At 40.1% G+C, this 18,201-nt stretch overlaps 1 protein-coding gene across 1 annotated transcript in view; it reads left to right on the forward strand.

Moving 5' to 3' along the window:
• dtx1 (deltex 1, E3 ubiquitin ligase) overlaps positions 1–18,201 on the forward strand; it is a 68,021-nt gene that overhangs the window by 40,577 nt on the left and 9,243 nt on the right. The window contains exons 3-5 of the mRNA XM_084728900.1: positions 2,246–2,993; positions 17,691–17,752; positions 17,924–18,085. Coding sequence (XP_084585026.1) covers positions 2,246–2,993; positions 17,691–17,752; positions 17,924–18,085 — 972 coding nt within the window. The remainder of the gene's footprint in view (positions 1–2,245; positions 2,994–17,690; positions 17,753–17,923; positions 18,086–18,201) is intronic.

The following is an 18,201-nucleotide window of genomic DNA, read 5'->3' on the forward strand; positions in this document are numbered from 1 at the left end:
CCGGTGCCAGCACCAAGCTGCTGGATGAGGGGTTACCGCTGCCCACCAACCGGCCCCTCCAACTCCTTCATCCCACATCCCAGTCATCCTCTGCACACACACACTCCCATCCCTCCATTATCACCCCATTCCTCCCTGGCAGGGGAGTGTGCATTTACCCGTTAAATTAGGTGGGGGAAGGCGGGGGTGCCTGGATACCCTTGCTGACGTGCGGCGGTGAGATGGATAGGCTAAGGTGTCCTGATTTCCCATGTGACTACAGTAATTGTGTTATAATGGAGGTGGGAGCTGAGTGGCCATCAGCAGAGGGACAGAGGTACAAAGCTCCCGGCTCTACGTCACCCTTCTTCCTGTCACCATACAGGACAGTAGAGTGCAGAATGAGACAGCAGGGGATTGTGGGTACGATGTCTGCATGCAGTTTAATACACAGCTTCTTGAGGTGAGCATGTGCACAGCAGCTTGTTACAGTGTTTGTTTCACTCCTGAGCCGCTGATTTAATGCTACAGTTTGCAGCGGTTTCCCCTCAGGCAGGTAGTGAAGTGTTGCAGCTCGTCTCCTGCAGTTGGTTAAGTTGCTGTCTCAACACTTGTTAGCAGCTGACTCAATGAGCTTGAAACCGAAGCAACAACATTAAAACTGCAGCATGCAACAGACTAATGTCACCATTAATCTGTGGATTCTTTTTCCTATTTATCATGTAATCCATTTGCTTCATTAATAGTAAAATTAGGGTTGTACCAAATGTCATTTTTTAAGTTTGAAGCTTTTGAATTAAGCAATTCACACGAGACGGTTTAATGTGATCATTAGCACAACAGTGATGTGGTCCTGACCATCCTTGAGTGTAATATTGCAATTATGCTCAAGCTGCAATGATTAGTTTATTATTAATTGATTATTAAATTAGCCACCACTTATTTTGATAATCCATCCATTCATCCTCACCTACTTATATGGAAGCCCATTTTCACCAGTTAAAGTAAAAAATATCCTCATGGTAAGTCATAATTATATAGATAAAAGATAATTTTGATCCCAGAAGTTTGACTTTTTTTAATCTCATAATGATCACTGACCATTGGGATATTTTTTCTTTCACTGGCAGAAATGGACTTGCAACATGCGACATGCATCCAAAGACGACACAGCAGAGCTTACAGGCCATTACATCACAATTTATACCATATTGACTAAAGAAGAATTAAAAAATTTAAATGACAGTCTGGTAGTGTAATAATTGGCCATTAAAAAAATATTTAGAAATCAAACCAATCAGATTTGGAGAACCATGACACCCCTAGTAATTACAGCCTTCTCACCTGCTCACTCTCTAAAATTGAACAACAACCTATATTTTATGTTGACTAAAGACAAATATCTGTATCATTGTTATGCTGAGTATTGATGCCAGCATGTTGTAGGATGTAGGATTCAGAGTTTTTGGAGCTTGACCCATGTTAGAGACTACAAGTACATTCTTTTTTAAAATCTGTTTCTTGCAAGTCCCCCAGCTTTATATAAGTGATATAGTAAATTGCTGGAGTTGACTTTTAATGACTGAAACATTTAAACAGCCTTCACAATGACAACAAATCAGTTAATGGATTTGAGTCTGTAATGCCACCAGAGGTGTCAAAGACAGAACAATGACAATCTGCACTTTAAAAGAAGAAATGCAGGCGTTTGTCTTTTGGGTTTTTTTTTTCTGCACATTAATCATCAGTGACCTTTTATTTTTCAGTGCTTTCTTCACTCCTTTGACTGTCCTGCTTACCTAAACATACATAGTAGCTGATCATAAAAAAAAATGTTTACACTGGGACTACACTAAATTGAAATCTCAGAATGACTAAGCGCAATATCCAAATCACAGGCGCTGCAGTTTTTCTGATAAAGGTAAAATGGGTCACAGCATATCATTATAAATGAAGCACTTTGGTGCTACTGAGATGCTCTGGCCTACAAATGATATTCTACAGACATAAGGGAACATGCACAGGTACAAAAAATGAAATGCAAAAATTGCCATTCCCACTAAATTTGTGACTCATAACTGCAATCATAATATCTGTCAAAATAATCATCATTTTCTGCTTGTTCTCCTTCCAAGTTTATACTCGTGAATTTTACAGAAAAAACATCTTGAGGTACACAGGTGGATTTAACTATATCCATGCTGATGCAGACAGAACCAGAGTGATTGTTCTCATGTTCTGTCTCTCCTCTGTCTTTTGCTTTCAGGCACCATGAGACCAGTGCAGAGGAACTTCTATGAGCCGTCGTCGGCCCCGGGGAAGGGCGTGGTGTGGGAGTGGGAGAACGACAACGGCTCATGGACGCCGTATGACATGGAGATCTGCGTGACCATCCAGAACGCCTACGAGAAGCAGCACCCCTGGCTTGACCTGACCTCTCTGGGCTTCTGCTACCTCATCGACTTCAACAGCATGTCTCAGACCAACAGGCAGAGCCAGCGCAAGAGACGCCTTCGGAGACGGATGGACCTGGCCTACCCGCTCATCATGGGCTCCATCCCCAAGTCTCAGTCGTGGCCCGTGGGCGCCAGCTCCGGCCAGCCCTGCTCCTGCCAGCAGTGCATCCTGGTCAACAGCACGAGAGCTGCCTCCAACGCTATTCTGGCCTCTCAGCGGCGTAAACTCTACGGAGGGACGGCGGGAAACCCGGGTGCTACGGGAACCCTCACTGCGGTGCGGCAGAGCAACACGTTTGCTGGAACTTCCCTCTGGTCTCCGACATCCGCCTCCTCCGGCACCAACAACAATAACATAAGTGTGGGAGGTGGGCAAGCCAAAGCTGAACAGGTGCAGTTGCCTCTGTCCGCTGCCAACTTCCCCTGTTCCCCCGTGATGCCATCTCTTTCATCCGCCCATGGCCACCACGCTCTCACAATCAACGGACAGAACAACCTGAACCGGCCGGGCACGCAGCGCATTTCCATGGGCACTGCCAGAGGGGCCATCCCACCAGGGTAAGGATGTCAGCAAACACAATCATCCATTCACTAACACTTGACCATCATTAATAAATGCTAAACTTAATTAAACTTTAGTTAATACTTATTTCACTGTTTATTTAACCTTTAATTAAGCACTGAAATACCATATCTTTTTAAGGGAGACCTGGCCAAGACAGTCAGCAGAAAAAAAACAATATTACAGACATTATAGACAGTTAAGAAGCATTAAAACTCACTTTAAAAATAATCATTTCAAGGAGTCAGTTGCATAATCAGGTAAGTTGAAAACATTCGAGGCGACTTAAGGAAGTTGCCTCTAATTCTTTCATTTTGGATTAAAAGTCATTTAACAAGATTATTTGAGTTTCAAGTCATTCTGGTACATATTTCAGGCCAAATGTGCAAAATCTGGCACTTTTTTGGCTGATAAAAACATGTTGGTAGAGTTGGAGCAGACCAAGAATTGCCTTATAAAGAAAAGGCATGTTAACAAACAACAAAATGATAATTGCTAATTATTAGTAATACTATAATTTATGTTATTTTGTCATTAGTTTGTGTAATATAAAATAATGTATTTATACATTATATATTGTATCTTAACTGATAGGAGATGATCCCAATGACATTCTGACTAAATTAGTAAACAGTTTATCTTGCACACATTACAACATTTTATATACTATATTAAGTATTTCTTGATTTCTTGATGATTTCTAAATTATTTGCAAACCTTTAACAAATCATTATGATGGACCAGATATTTGTAACAGTTACGTTAATAATTGTAAACTCTAAACATTGGATGGTTATAATGAAGTTAAAACCGACAAAAACAAAACAACAACAAAACTTACTTAAAAAGTTGTCAATATTTTGAGGGTAGCAAGGCCATCAAATAAAACAATCATTTCAAATCCACAGAAATAACAAAGAAATTTACTTATGGATTAGTTCACGCTAAGTAAGGGTGTACTGGAAGCCAGTCAGAGGTCAGTCTATGCAATGATGTCATACTAAACAGTGCACAATATAAAACGATTAAATATCTCAATGAGAAACTTTATGGAAATAGTCATTGAATAATATTGAGAAAGTGTGTCATTATTTTCAGATAATAAGTCATTATGTTGAGATTTTTTTTCTTATAATGACTCACAGGATCTTCTTTATTTATTTTCTTATATTTTTCCTCTCATTTTTGTCAATTAAAAAATAAGTTTCCTTATTCATCACTTTGCTCTGTCAGAACAACACTACCATTATTGCCATTTTAAATTTTTGACAGTGATTGATCGATTAATAAATAATCATTAACATCCCCAGCATATTGACAGAAAAGAGGCAGAGAAAAAAGCGATACAATTAGCTGGAGCGGTGTGGTCAGGGAATCAAGGCCACTGCAGATAAAGTTTTGAGGGGCAAAGGGAGGGGGCACGGTGGCCACCATGAAATTCCTGCCCTGGTTACCATGCATTCCCCTTATCTGATAATTAGTATTTTCTGGAGTCTGCAGGAGCCTGTTACTGGTTATAGTGCGGGTATAATGCTTGGATTCGGTTGAATTTACAGTTCAGCTGAGGCAATGGGAGGATATAAAAAGCAAAGAGACAATCTCCGTTTCTGCTTGTCTGCTTCGCAGAGCTTCAGCCTGCATGTGTCTGGTGTATTATGCTCATTTTCTGTTTCATTTTCTGTCTCTCTGCTCATTTATGACTCCTCTGGTTAACGTGCTGATCAATGGATCAGCAGAAACAGCCTGGGGTCCAGCTGATTCTCCTTCACTGAAGAAGAACCCTTCTCGTCAGTGTGTGTGTGTGTGTGTATGTGTGTTAGCCATGGTCGCTGCTCCATAATGAGCTTATGTTGGCCCCGATAAGCGTGAAATACTGCGGCTCTTCTCATCATTCTGTTGCTTCTGCTTTGAACTAATTTGTTACTATCACTCCACGCTGTGGTCGTTGTGTCATGGGATGTGAAAGTCTGACGTCGTATGTGGAATATCTGGATCTGTGTGTGTGTGTGTGTGTGTGTGTAACCATGCTGTGACATGTGAAGCGGGCTCTGGTGTAGCTGTGGAAACCTATTTGCCATGGAGGCAGAGCTCCACTGGGGAAGAATGAATAATGGATCAAGGAAAAATGGGAGCTTCAGCAGAGCGCTCTGACCTCTGAGCGATTCAGCGAAAGGAGCCGAGGAGGAACAAAGAAGTGTGTCTAGTGTTGTAACCGATACTTCAGTTCCCCTATCCTGCTTTCTTTTACTAAAATAAACCCTCTCCTGATCTAATTTGATTCCATTTTATTCTCACCGCTCATGGGGGGAGACACACTTACTGCATGTTTGAATAATATCGTCCTTCACCCCGGCACACACACATATGCTTTCAATTTCTGTGGCCTAATTCTGAGAGGAAACGTATGGGTTTTTGTTCATCATAGCAGGCCGTGACCTTGTTTCAGACAGTGAGCAGGTGGGGAATTATGTGTCTCTGTGCAGAGGTGTATATGACAGGGAGAGAACCAGCATAGGATGTAGAGCCCGACCGATGGATCAGCCAACTGATATTATCCGCCCAATACTGGTTGATCACATCTATATCAGTCTATGGAGCAGTCCCTGCAGGAAGTTGTGATGTTACGATCACAATTAAGGCAAATTCAACCAGTCTATTATTTACTCTGTTTATTGTTAATTGTCATTCACATTTATCAATGCTCTGTGCACTTTTATATTTTATAATTTTGTGCTGATTTGACTGAGTTTGAGCTCCAAAAAGATTTTGCTTCTTTGTGAAATACGTCCAGGTGCACTCCTTCATTACAAATAAAGCATATTTTGTTTGAATTTTTTATAACCTTGAACATTTTTGGTAAGGGTACCTAGAACAGAACAGAACAGAACCTCAGAACAGAGTGTTAGTTTATTCTCTCTGAAGCAAGTTGTCGTTGATTTTAATTTTCAGTTGTACAGAAAAAAAAAAAATCAATTGCTCCTGTAATTTCATTGCAAAAAGTTCCTAGAAGCGTTGTAACATGCATCATATTTTTTTTGTGAAAACCTGGAGGCACTTACATCATTATCTGCATTTATGTTGTCTCATATTTACTGATATGAAACATTTTTTTTCTTTATTACAAACCTATAATTGTAAATGTTTTGAAATTAATTAATTAATTAATTAATTTTATTTTATTTTTTTATGTTCATAGGCAGGAAAGGTCCATGAATGCGCCTTTTTAGCTAACTTATTGACTTGTCAAATGTTAGCTAGAAAGCTAACATCAGGTTTAAGCGATGTTAGACTAGGCTTCTGTTTCCACTTTTTTTTAAAGAGATATATTATAATTTCGGTCCCACTCTCAATTGTTGTTTATTTTGGAGGCTTGTTATTGATTACCACAAAATGTCAAATATCAGAAAGCTGTATGAGATGAAGCAGACCGCAACAGTTTTTGTTAGTTTAGAGAAGAAAACGTAAAGAAATCTGTAATATAATAATGTATTATGATATGTCATCGGAGATTATGGAAACATGTTCAGCACCTCTGACAACAGTGCTACAGCCAACATGTTTTCTGAAATTTCTATTGCCAGTTTCACATTTATTAGAGCTCAAATTAATACTGAAAGTTTCCCTGAATGAGTAAGTATCTGTTTATGAGTCATAACAAATCATTAATAATCTTTTAGAAGGAGCAGATGTTTATAATGGATAAATTGAACTATATGTTACAGGAGTCTGGCAGGCAGTGAGACAAGCAGTCACTGAACTCCAGAGTGTGCATTTTCAGAGCAGCGGGCTTTTGTTTGCAGGATAACGGGCTTCACTTTACATCAATAGAAAACTGTCAGAGTTATAAACAGCTGATCAACTTAAAGTGTAGGACTCATCTGCCTGCCACCTTCCTGAGCTCCTAGTCTTGGGAGGAGGGGACAATTCACTTCAACCATAGATTATATATTAAATAGGGATTCTGCTTATTTAATATATATTAATATATTATTATATATTATTCTCCTTAAACTGTTGATTACAACTGTCCTTTAAGTCATTTAATTTGACCAGACTTGACTTACTGAATTCTCACTTGGGACTTGCGTATGTTGATATCACAATATGAGACTAGCTATTGTCTAAGATGTTGTATGGTTATATCGGGATATTGCATAAGTGTTGTCTTTTCCTGGTTTTAAAGGCTGCATTACAGTAGAGTTATGCAATTATCTGAACTCACCACTGTTCTATTATTTGCCTCTACTCACTTTGTCATTATATCCACATTACTGATGATTATTTAACAAAAATCTCGTTCTTATCACAGATCAGTAGGTGTTTTATTATTATGTCTGATGTTTTTGGATTAATATTACTGCTGCATTAATGTGTACCTTTCATTTTACTGCTGTAGCTGTAGAAGGTTCAGATGATTTAAAATGCTTATATATCGTAGGGCTGCAACTAATGATTAATTTGATAGTCGATCAAGTCTATCTCAATTAATAGATTAGTTGTTTGGTCTGTAAAATGTCAGAAATGGTGAAAAATGATGATCAGTTTTTCTCAAAACTCAAGATGTCCTCAAATGTCTCAATTTGTCCACAACCCAAAGATATTCAGTTTACTGTCAGACAGGAGTTAAGAGACCAGAAAATGTAAAAATGAATGAAAAATTAAGAAACTGGAATCAAAGAATTTCCTTTTACATTTTTTTCTTAAAAAAAAAAAATTACTCAAACCGAACTGAGTATCAAAATAGTTGGCAACTCATTAATAATTGATTAATAATTGATCATTTGATTAATCATTGGGAGTTACTTTTGAGCAATGCATCATATTCTATAATATCATCATATGTTTGCACTATTTGAGAATTTGCGCACATTAAGAGATATATCGTATATCGTGGCACAGCCTAAAAAAATATAAATTTTATTTATAACCCATATCACCCTGCCGTACTTTGTTGTGACTTTCATATGTGTGACTCACTCCCACCTCCGCTAATATATCTTCACTGGCCCCAGAAATCTAGTATCAGTCGGGCTGTAACAGGATGACCTACTCAGGTACGTCTCCCCTGTATTTTAAGAATTCAGTGAAAGCTCAGGTGCGCGCGGAGCGTGAGGATGAAAATATGACTTTTTCACCTCTCAGCAGCACAAAAGGTTTCCGCGGAGACAGAGAGAGCGAGAGCAGTACAGAGGAAGAGACAGGGGGTGAGGCAGAGTGCGTCGGTTCCCAGGCGAGTGGCTCAACATACAGGATGAGTGTGGTTAGCATACACACAGCAGGACACGAGAAATCACACACACAGTTGCACAGACACACAAAGTGAAATGTGAACTCCCTCGTAAATTCCCACAAGCGTGCTACAGACAGATAACAGAGGAACCCACACAGAATGTAAAACATCAGATCTGTTTTTCACACACCCACACCCTAATATAACTGCTACTGGGTATAAGGGAGGTATCTGGCATGCTGTGGTTATTTAAATGAATGTGTTTTTCTGCTTTATATACAAAATCAACCATGCACAGGTCTGTTTTTACTATATTAATATGTGAATACTTATGATGTAATAAAATATATGATTGATTTAATCTTTGCATTAGCTAAGACAGCACATCACGTGTTTTTATGAGCCATGTATCACTGATGATAAAGTCAGATATTGATCTTTTTATTCTCTCAAGAAATCTCTGGTTGTGGGTTATAAATGATGAGGGGAGGCGTGTTGCTTCATGCATCTGTCTTACGTGCACAAATATTAGAAGTGGCACCATCTGCTGGTTTTTGTAAACACATCAGTTTATCTTATTACTGAGTTGACACAGCCCGCTATATCACCACCTTCCTCTACATGTTACCTGCTATAAACTGAGGACCTGTTTGTGGTGGTGGTTTGTGAAAATATATAGTAACGACAGATGCAGGTGACTATAGATTTTTTTGAATTATTGAGTTCACACACTGTTCACACTGTTGCATGTGCCAGAAGCGGAAAAGGCCTTTTGCCTTACTTACCCTTCAGCTTTCTGTAAAACATAAAAGTAAGGGTGCAACCAAAGTTTATTTTCATTATCAATCAATCTACCAGTTACTATCCAGTTTAATTTGGTTGAATAGTTTGGTATATGAAATGGTTTGAAATGTCTTAAAAATATTCAGTTTGCAATCATGATAGACCAATTAGCATGTCAGCTGATCATGCAGCAGCCTTGTTAGTGCTCCCCCTTGAGAGTTTTTGGAAGGTGGTGAAAATGTGAAATCAACTCTCAAACTTGCGGCTGTAAATGTTTGCTGTCTTTTCCAAATATTAACATGCTTCTCCTAAATGACAGCAAATCCAATCTAAAACATTATCTGGCTTCCATTACATTTACATTACATTATAGAATACTGCAGGCAAAGGGCATTGCTTCCTCTACCCAACTCTCCCTTACTTTCTGATGTCTACTGAAGAACCCAATCTATGTTTCTGTTTTTTAATTAACTATTAATTCTATTCCGATGTTTGCAACCTCACTGGTAAATGACACTAAATCCTACACACTGATCCATTAATGCATATTTTATACCACATTGTTGTAAGAAGACGCACAGAGATTTTTGTCAACAATTCTCCTGTGAAGATGTACTGGTAAATGCACTTGCATTTATATTGTGATTTTCTGACTACTCAAAGCACTTTTACAAATGCACATCACATTTACACACTGATAGAGCAGCCAGCGGAGGCAATGTGGGGTTTAGTATGTTGCCCAGGGACACTTTGGTACACAGACAGGAGGAGCCAGGGATAAAACTGCAGTCCTCAGATTAATGCACAATCTACCTCCTAAGCCACAGCCACAAGGGCTGGGTATTGTTCAAAAAATTACAATACCAATACCAATACCAATACCAGTACCCCTAAAGTGATAACGATACCAATGGAGTACCTCATTTGATGCATGCATTCAAAGGTTGTTCTTTATGAGAAACACTTGTGGTGATTGGCTGCAAGCAAAACCATATAAATAGTCATCTGTTTTCTAGATCTGGGCAAGGAAATTATTGAATGCAAGTATCATTTGACGGAAGAAGTTTTGATACTGCGTGGTTATTTCAATCGATACCTTAAAAGTATTGAGTAATGATACCCAGCCCCAATAGTCATCCTTATATATTTCTTGTTATTATAACAGCATTTTACTATATTGTTGTTCATCATCTGTTTATACAGTATCGTTCACTTGTGGGTACCTGCAGGAAGAGTTATAATTGCTGACAAATACATAATGAATCTGTATCTGCCTTTAACTATATTATAGCTTGTTTAAAACATTTATTAAATGTTTATACTGCTTCTAAATGTTGAATAGAGGGAGATAGAGCGCTAAAGTAAAGTCTTAAACCTAATTTTGTAAAACGAAATGAAATGAAATGTGAACCACAGTCTCTCGATATGAGATTTCATGTCATGATCCTGATTATGAGATGAGAAGAGATAATATAAAATTGTCTGTCTTTTCTTATATTTCTAGTTGGAATCAACAATGAAAGAATTTCACAAGAACTCTGGGGATTTTTTTTTATGTCAGTCAAACCACTTCCTCTCTTGTGCAGTTTTCTTCATAGACTCTGGTTTTTAACTGACGTGAGATCAGTGCTGCATGTCTTCAGAGAAAATTACCTTATAGTGCTGCTTTCTCTGCAAAGCATAAACGCATGTAGAGGGTGAAAGATGAGAAGAAGTCCAGCCTCCCTCAGACAAAAGGATTGAGTGTGTGTGTGTTTATGCACGTTGCTGCTGTTGGCTGTGTTTACAAGCTCCACTCTGCTTGTGTTAAAACTGCTCGTCTGAGTTTTGACTGGAGGGTTTGTGTGTCGAGTGCAGAGATCATTATCCCTCTGTGGGCTGCTGCACTGCTCTGCTCTGCTCCGCTGCTCACCATAAGACAAAAATTAATATTGAAATTAATGAATAAATCATGAGAGCTCATCTGGACGAAACTGATGCAATTTGGAAATTCTTGGTGTCATTATGGCTAATTCTCAGGTTATCTCAGGTGTAAAGTACAGTACCCCTCACTGTAGCAGGGGGTAGGGCTTCTCTCTGCCTCCCGCTACTCACATCAATATGCAATTAAGGACTCCTGGAGTATTCTCTCTCCAACCCCCCTCTCACTGTCTTTATGGTGCATAATAAACAGATGAGGAGATATTAGTCCTCCGTCAGCACTTTCTTAACTAGGCCTAATGTGGTCTCTATTTGGGGAATCACATCGCTCTCAGTCTGATTAAATCCTCAAGGCGAGCAGGAGATTCCCCTCAGGAAAGGACGGATCATACTGAGCAGGAGACATAGAAGAAGAGGGACAGCGACCCTCATGCCCTGACCTGACAGAGGCCATAATTAATGTGGTGTTAATGGGTTAGGTATGTAGGGGCTGGATTTATTACTTAATTGCATTGGTTTTAGGTCAGAAATTACAGCATTAGATGTGAAAAGTACCACCATAGCAGTGATTTTTATAAGACATGCTATAACTGTCTTCTATCAGAGGTTTGGGTGTCAGTTTTTCATGCAGAGAAGATGGACGGACGGGAGCGAAGAAGTGAACACAGGTCAGGAGGAAGAGATAAATTAGAGTTGGCAGGGCGAAAGAAATGCGGAGGTGACGAGGTTCAGTCTGGTTCGCTGAATGTGTCTTGTCAAAACTTGAGTGCTGGAGCAGCAGTGTTGCGGTGGGGAGGCGAGAGGTCGGCTCTCGCTCACACTGATGATGAGGTATAATTGCTTGGATCATTAGATACTCTCCACATTGTTTTTTCTTAGCGCAAAAATTTGAGATTAGTAATGCCAATGGATTTTGATGCGCTCCTAGAGAATGGTGATGATGGTGTACCCAGAAGTTTTGGTCCCAGGAACTACTTTACAAGGAACTAAAAGGTTCCTTCAGCCTGTTACTGTCTGCATTTCCACACAGATTAGGAAAATTAGTCTGCTGATGTGTGAAAAAGCGATTTCTTTGGAAGCTTTATGAGTCAGGACAGCACCAAAGATATTGAAAAATCCTCATGTAGCCTATAAGAAGTGACACACCAGACTGCTGTTATGCACAACCATTCACTGTGTTAACCTACATTAAATGACCTGAAAACAACACCAGGGTGCTGCAGTATAACCATACAGACCTGTACACATCAGACCGGTCAATTATAACTTCATATTCTGCTTTTTGATAAAGGAGAAGTCTAATTTTTTGGGCTCATAGTAAACATGTTTTATCCTTGAAACATATTTGGAAACCCAATGCTGTTCTGAAACATTAATCACTATTACAAGGTGAGATACATAATCTACTTTGAGATGGGATACATAAGAATTATTGTCAAAAGAGCGCCAGTCCTATGCAATCATCAGATTCTTTATTTTTTAATTTTCATGTTATTGTAACATCCATACATTTCCTGAAGTAAAGCATTTCTGAGCTGTTGTTGTCATGTTTAACTGTGATTGGCTCAGCTGTTTCAGAGCTATGACACCAGTAGTCTGACTGGCTGATAAAGCATTTAATAATCATCACTCCCACTGATCAACATACACCTTTTGCACATTGTGCTGTTACAACCATGAACATGAACTCAAATAGAAGGTGCACATAGAAATGTGCAGTCCGTGTGCCCTGAATATGCTCCCTAACAGTTGTATTCATGGACACCAGGGATGTGTAGCCAATCACCCTGTGCTCGGCATTTATTATTCAACTGAGGGTGCAAAATATTAATTTGAAGGTGCAGTGTGTGCTTTTGCACCCTTGAAGAACCAGGCCTGCTGACAGGCATCATTATTTATGACAGTGCAACAATAGTGAGCGTGGATTGCGGCCTTAGCATAAATGCTCAATAAAGCCTGAATTTCATTGTCAGTTCATCTGTCGTCTGGTTTCTTCTGTAACTCCGTGTTGACGTGTTGAAGCACAGTAGACAAAAAACAAACTGGTTTACAGCTGCAGTTTTACAAATGTTGGCTGAAATGAAATGCTGTGATACTCGACCAATCAGAAATGTTCAGTGCTGCAGGCCCCACTGCCAAAGTTCCTGTACTCTGGGAAAGTATTACCCCCGAAGGAGGGTAAAATCATGTCCCCAAACTTAATTTAGACCCTGGTACTGTGGTGGAAACCCCCAAAGGTTCCTAGTCTGCGGGGAAAGTTCCTGCATTGGAAACGCAGCTTTAGACAAATGCGAGAAGGACAGGAATGAGGAATGAGCAAGAGTTTGGAGTTAAAACCAGAGTTAAACCCTTGAAGTCATCCAGCATTAGGGAATTGTCAGCAGTGTGAGGAGGTGGCATGTGTCTTAAACCCCAGCGCTCCAGGCACAGCCAGGACAGACAGGGTCAGTGCCTCCAGAGGTGCACATTTCAAAAAAACAAGTCAGGAGAAAAGAGCTTAGCAGCGTGCAGAATGAGATGGAGGGTGGCAGCTGCACAGAGGCTACAGGTCGACTGGCTGGTTAAAGGTGCAGCCTTGTGCAAGAACAATTTCTGCAGTGTGCATAGATAGGTAATCACAAGCTTTGCAGAAATAATGAGCTACAGTGCAATGGGAAATAGCTTGCAAGATGTGGATCTGTTTTGTAAAAATAAACCATATAAATGTGGTGTAGATAAGTGTGTTTCTTACAGTCTAGCAGATAATGATCGTCAGTGGCTGCTGCTGGCTGTTATTTTGGCGGTTGTGGAAATCACATACTGTGCAGCTGTTTCATCAACATTGCATATTTATTATGCAACATGCTCTCCGGCTGATAGTGAGATCTTTGCTAGAATTGGAAAGCAATATAGATGAAAGGCATTCCTAATTAATGTTATGTTATAGATCCTTGACAGATCCTCTGTACTGTATGCTCATAGGAGTGTGTAGTTTGTGCAGAATGTGCAGGGAGCACACAATGAAGGGCTCTTCATGGCGTGCTGTCCTGTTCCTCCTGCTAATGAAAATTATTTGTTTGATCACAGCGCTCTCTGTGAACAACACAAATTATACATGTACTCATAAAGGGAGGCGTCTTGTTCACGGTGTGTTTTGATTAGATTTAGGCCTAAGTGCATGTTTAAATGAAATAGGAACCCTCCCACCGGGCAGCAACTAATTTGTTTTTATTGAGTTTTTATTGAGATCAGCTTCTTACAGAAGCCCTGAGAGGCACATGAGAAAAAAAATCTGGTGATCCGTTTTCTAAATCCAATCTAAACTTCTTTTTTTTCCAGGTTAATCTTTCTAAGTTCCTTAAATTTTATTTTCATCTGTGAGCCAGGATAATTTATGTGGTTGTTCTTGTAATACTCATTTTGGCCAAAAGGGGCTGATGTCTTCCTCTACTCCACGTTCTTAAAAAAAGACTTGTCTGACTGGTCTGCCACTGACCGTCTGCAACAACGATAACATCCAAGCTAGCAACCTACATGTTGACAATGGAAGTTACATCAACATACGAACATAAACAAACTAGCATCTGTTAGCCTACCTTTTCTTTGGCTGGGATTTAGCAATTTTAGTGCCAGCGGAGCATTTTCAAAAAGTATTAGTACTTTTGCTTAAGTACCTGGATACTTCTTTTACCTGTGGTTAGCACACCCTGTGTGTTACTGGCTGGGCCTTCTTCTTCAAGAAAGGTGTGCTTGTGGATAAGTTGTGTGTCTGACAAAGTGATCTATTTAGTTAGCGGCTACAAGTTAGGCTAATGACAATTACAGTAGCCTAAAAACGGAGGTCTCCCCGATTTATTTCAGAGCTGCAGAGCCACAGCAAACAAGGAAAAAATCCCAGTGACTTGTAGCTGCTAAATAGCTCCTGTTAGCTTTTCATAGTCTGGACCAACTCCACTGTGAAGAGTAGGATACAAGAAGACGGCATAATAAAACACTTTATGTCTGACTTAAGTAACACACTACAGCAGAGGAACGCACTACCCCTCACTTGCGACCAGCACAAACACCGAAAACTGAAATATGATGATTTGGTCATCTGTTATATTGCACATTAACACTTACTCAAAAAAGTATAGAAATCAGTTTCTTTAATCAGTCTATTCTTCTTACTTGCCTCTCAGGGCTTCCGTACATTCTGCTTTAGCCTTAATCACTTTTTTATTTTTGATATTCATGCTTTATAAGGTGTCACTTCTTTCACCCTCCTCATTCTCCTCAGCAGTGAAAACAAGCACTGACTTCATTTTTCCAGTCGAACAGAATAACCTGCCATCCTCTGACTCCTCTGAAACCAGTACTTCCATTGAGTGATGGGCAGCTGGGTGCCGTGAAGTATCGACTGATTTTGTTTTTGTTACAAGCACCGACTGCAGCAGACGAGTTCACCCTTTAATTCCTCTGCTGCGGTTGGAGGTGTGAAGTCTCTCGCTGTCGTCTTTGCTTGAAGTTAAATCCTACAGCCAAAGTCAAACCTGTCATGGTTTCACACCCCTGAACTCGACATTCTGACAGAAGGTGTTTATCACAGCTGCACATCACAGTAGTACTTTCATTTATATGGAGTCACATCAGTCCTGCACACAGCGGGAGTCGTCTGGTCCACTGGTGCGAGACACAGTGGATATGAGTCCCTACCAGAGATGCACTAGGACACATCAGTCTCAGCCAGGCCTGGTGTCCCTTTTTGTTATTGCACTCAGCTTATTGAAGGGCTTCCCCTGGCACAGGAACAGAGGCTCTCGCTAATATCAAAGCAGTCTCTTGATGCGGATTTGTGAAATGCCTGGGAGCTGCAGCACCAAACACCTCAGTCGCTTCATGGTCAAAGAGCAGAGAGTCAAAAATATATGTACACTGCCGTAGTGTGTGTGTGTGTGTGTGTGTATGTGTGTGTGGTTGATGAACTGAGATGACTAACAAGTGACACATTTCATGTGACTTTCATCTAATTTTTTTTATCAGGAGATAGCTGATGGCCCTCGTTCCAGTTTTAGTAAATGTGACTACAGGCGTCCTCCAGACTTTTGATCATAAAGTTTCTGCTTTGGGGAGGATCCTGGATGGAATAGTCATAAATTAGGCCACTAGAGGCGCTGTGGAGTATTTTTTAAAATTTGCATTTTCCTTTTTTCTTTGTTTCATCTGCACACATATAAGAATGCACATACTTATCTGCTGACTGCATGGGACAGTAATGCAAATGTGTGATGGGATGAAGCTGGTTAGAATGAACTCAGAATATTTACAAAATTATTTAAGTCCCTGTTAACGTTAGAACATAGTTCACGAAAATGTGAAAAGATTTAGAACTATGTAGTACTGAATTCTGGAGTTAGACCAGTAGACTTATGGAAGTATCACAGAAATCATGGAAATAGTTTCCATGATTTCACCTGAAACATGGCTCGGTGACGTGCTTGAGCCATGGTCCCCCAACACTATATAAACCCCACAAACAGCACACGTGAATGACAACGCCTCCCCCTCTGCTCATTCTCCCTGACGGTCAATTATGAATGTACCTTTAGCGACTCTCTCAGTCCAAGTAGCCCAGCAGTTCACTTTGGCTCACTTCAGTTCCAACAACCCGAAACTGGAAAAAAAAAAATACTATCTGGTCACTTTCTTTCAACTCTGTTTTGGTCTCCACCAACTTCTGAGAAAAAATATCTGACTTTTAAGCTGCTAAATGATCCATGATTGTTGTTGCTTGTAATGTGATTTAAAACATTTATTGCAACTGCCGTTTTAATGAACCCATTATTTCCATTAACTAACTTACTTGAGTTGTCACACTGAGGCTTAGGCTACATTTAACCAGAGGAAAGGAAACTCTGCTGTTCTGTGGCCCTTGCTGTGGGATGCTGCTGGTTGAATTGAGGCTCGAGCCCTCTGAACAGAACAGTGATTTACTGACTTGTATGCTCATATTAATGCCCCGAGTGCTTTTGTCCGCTCTGCTCCACAGATCTTGAAGAGTGTGCAAGTCAACTGTCTTTGTCGTCTGTGTTTTCCATGAACTCCAGCCTCTCCAAATGTCATCCTGAATCAGGCTCTGCTGCAGTGCTTTGTACATGAGTCAAGCTGTCTCATCCCATTGCAGAAGTCTCTGTCTCTGTGGTGGAGCACATGTGACATTTTAACTTGAGTGTTTTTTATGGTGTGCAGAGCAGAACGAGCTGCTGTTCTCAGTTTTCTCAACTATGGCATAACAGGCAGTGTTGTGCAATCGGGACAATTTACTGTCCATTATAGAGGTCACAGGGCCATTTAAAGAATGTGAGAAATACATATTTTGTTTTTACGAAATGAACAAGGATGGACTGACACAACATGAAGCACCACCAGCTACACAGATGACATAAATGTTTCTAAATAATCTATGTTTCCTGTAGACCCTGGTGTCTCTAAATTGCCACTAGAGGTTGCAGTATGACCCTGATTGAATGAAATATGCCACAAGGTTCATTTTCTCATAGACTTCAATACAATTTGACTTGTGTGACAGTGGTGTTGCCTATCTATAAGAAATACATAAAGCGTACCTTCCTATAAGAAAGAATGAAGGTTTAAGGCGTTAATGCATTGGTTTCACTTTTCAGACATGGAGGCTATGTCTGGTATTTTTTATACAGTGGGTTAGTGTGAGAAAATCACTTTCTGCAACCATGAAATTTAAAAACATCAGTCCTGAATGTAATTTTTTTTCTTTTCTCTTTAGGGTTCCTGCTCTCCCAGTAAAGAACTTGACTGGATCTGGACCAGTGCACCCAGCACTAGCAGGTTAGACAACGTTCATTGTATCGTTCCTGCTAAGAAAACTCCTAAAAAAACACCTGCTTGTGGTCAGAGTTAGATGTCTAAACTTAATCTTGAAAAAACATTCACAATCAGTGCTTTTTCTACTCTTCTGTGTGTGTTTGTTCGTGTGTGTGTGCTGTACATTTGCATCAGGTATGACAGGTATCCTGATGTGCGCTGCAGGTCTGCCGGTTTGCCTGACTCGGGCTCCCAAGCCCATACTTCACCCACCGCCCATCAATAAGAGCGACATGAAGCCTGTGCCAGGGATCAACGGCATGCGTCGCAAAACCAAGAAGAAGCACCTGAGGAGAGGTAAGGTGGAGCAAATCAAGGAGAGGGTGACAAACAAAACAAAAAACAAGGTCGAAATTCAGATCCTGAAGAGAACTCTCACTCTCCATCAAAACCAGTTAATGCAAAATACACAC

Source organism: Lutjanus erythropterus, chromosome 10, assembly GCF_056507025.1.
Source record: "Lutjanus erythropterus isolate fLutEry1 chromosome 10, fLutEry1.hap2, whole genome shotgun sequence".
NCBI lineage: Eukaryota > Metazoa > Chordata > Actinopteri > Lutjaniformes > Lutjanidae > Lutjanus > Lutjanus erythropterus.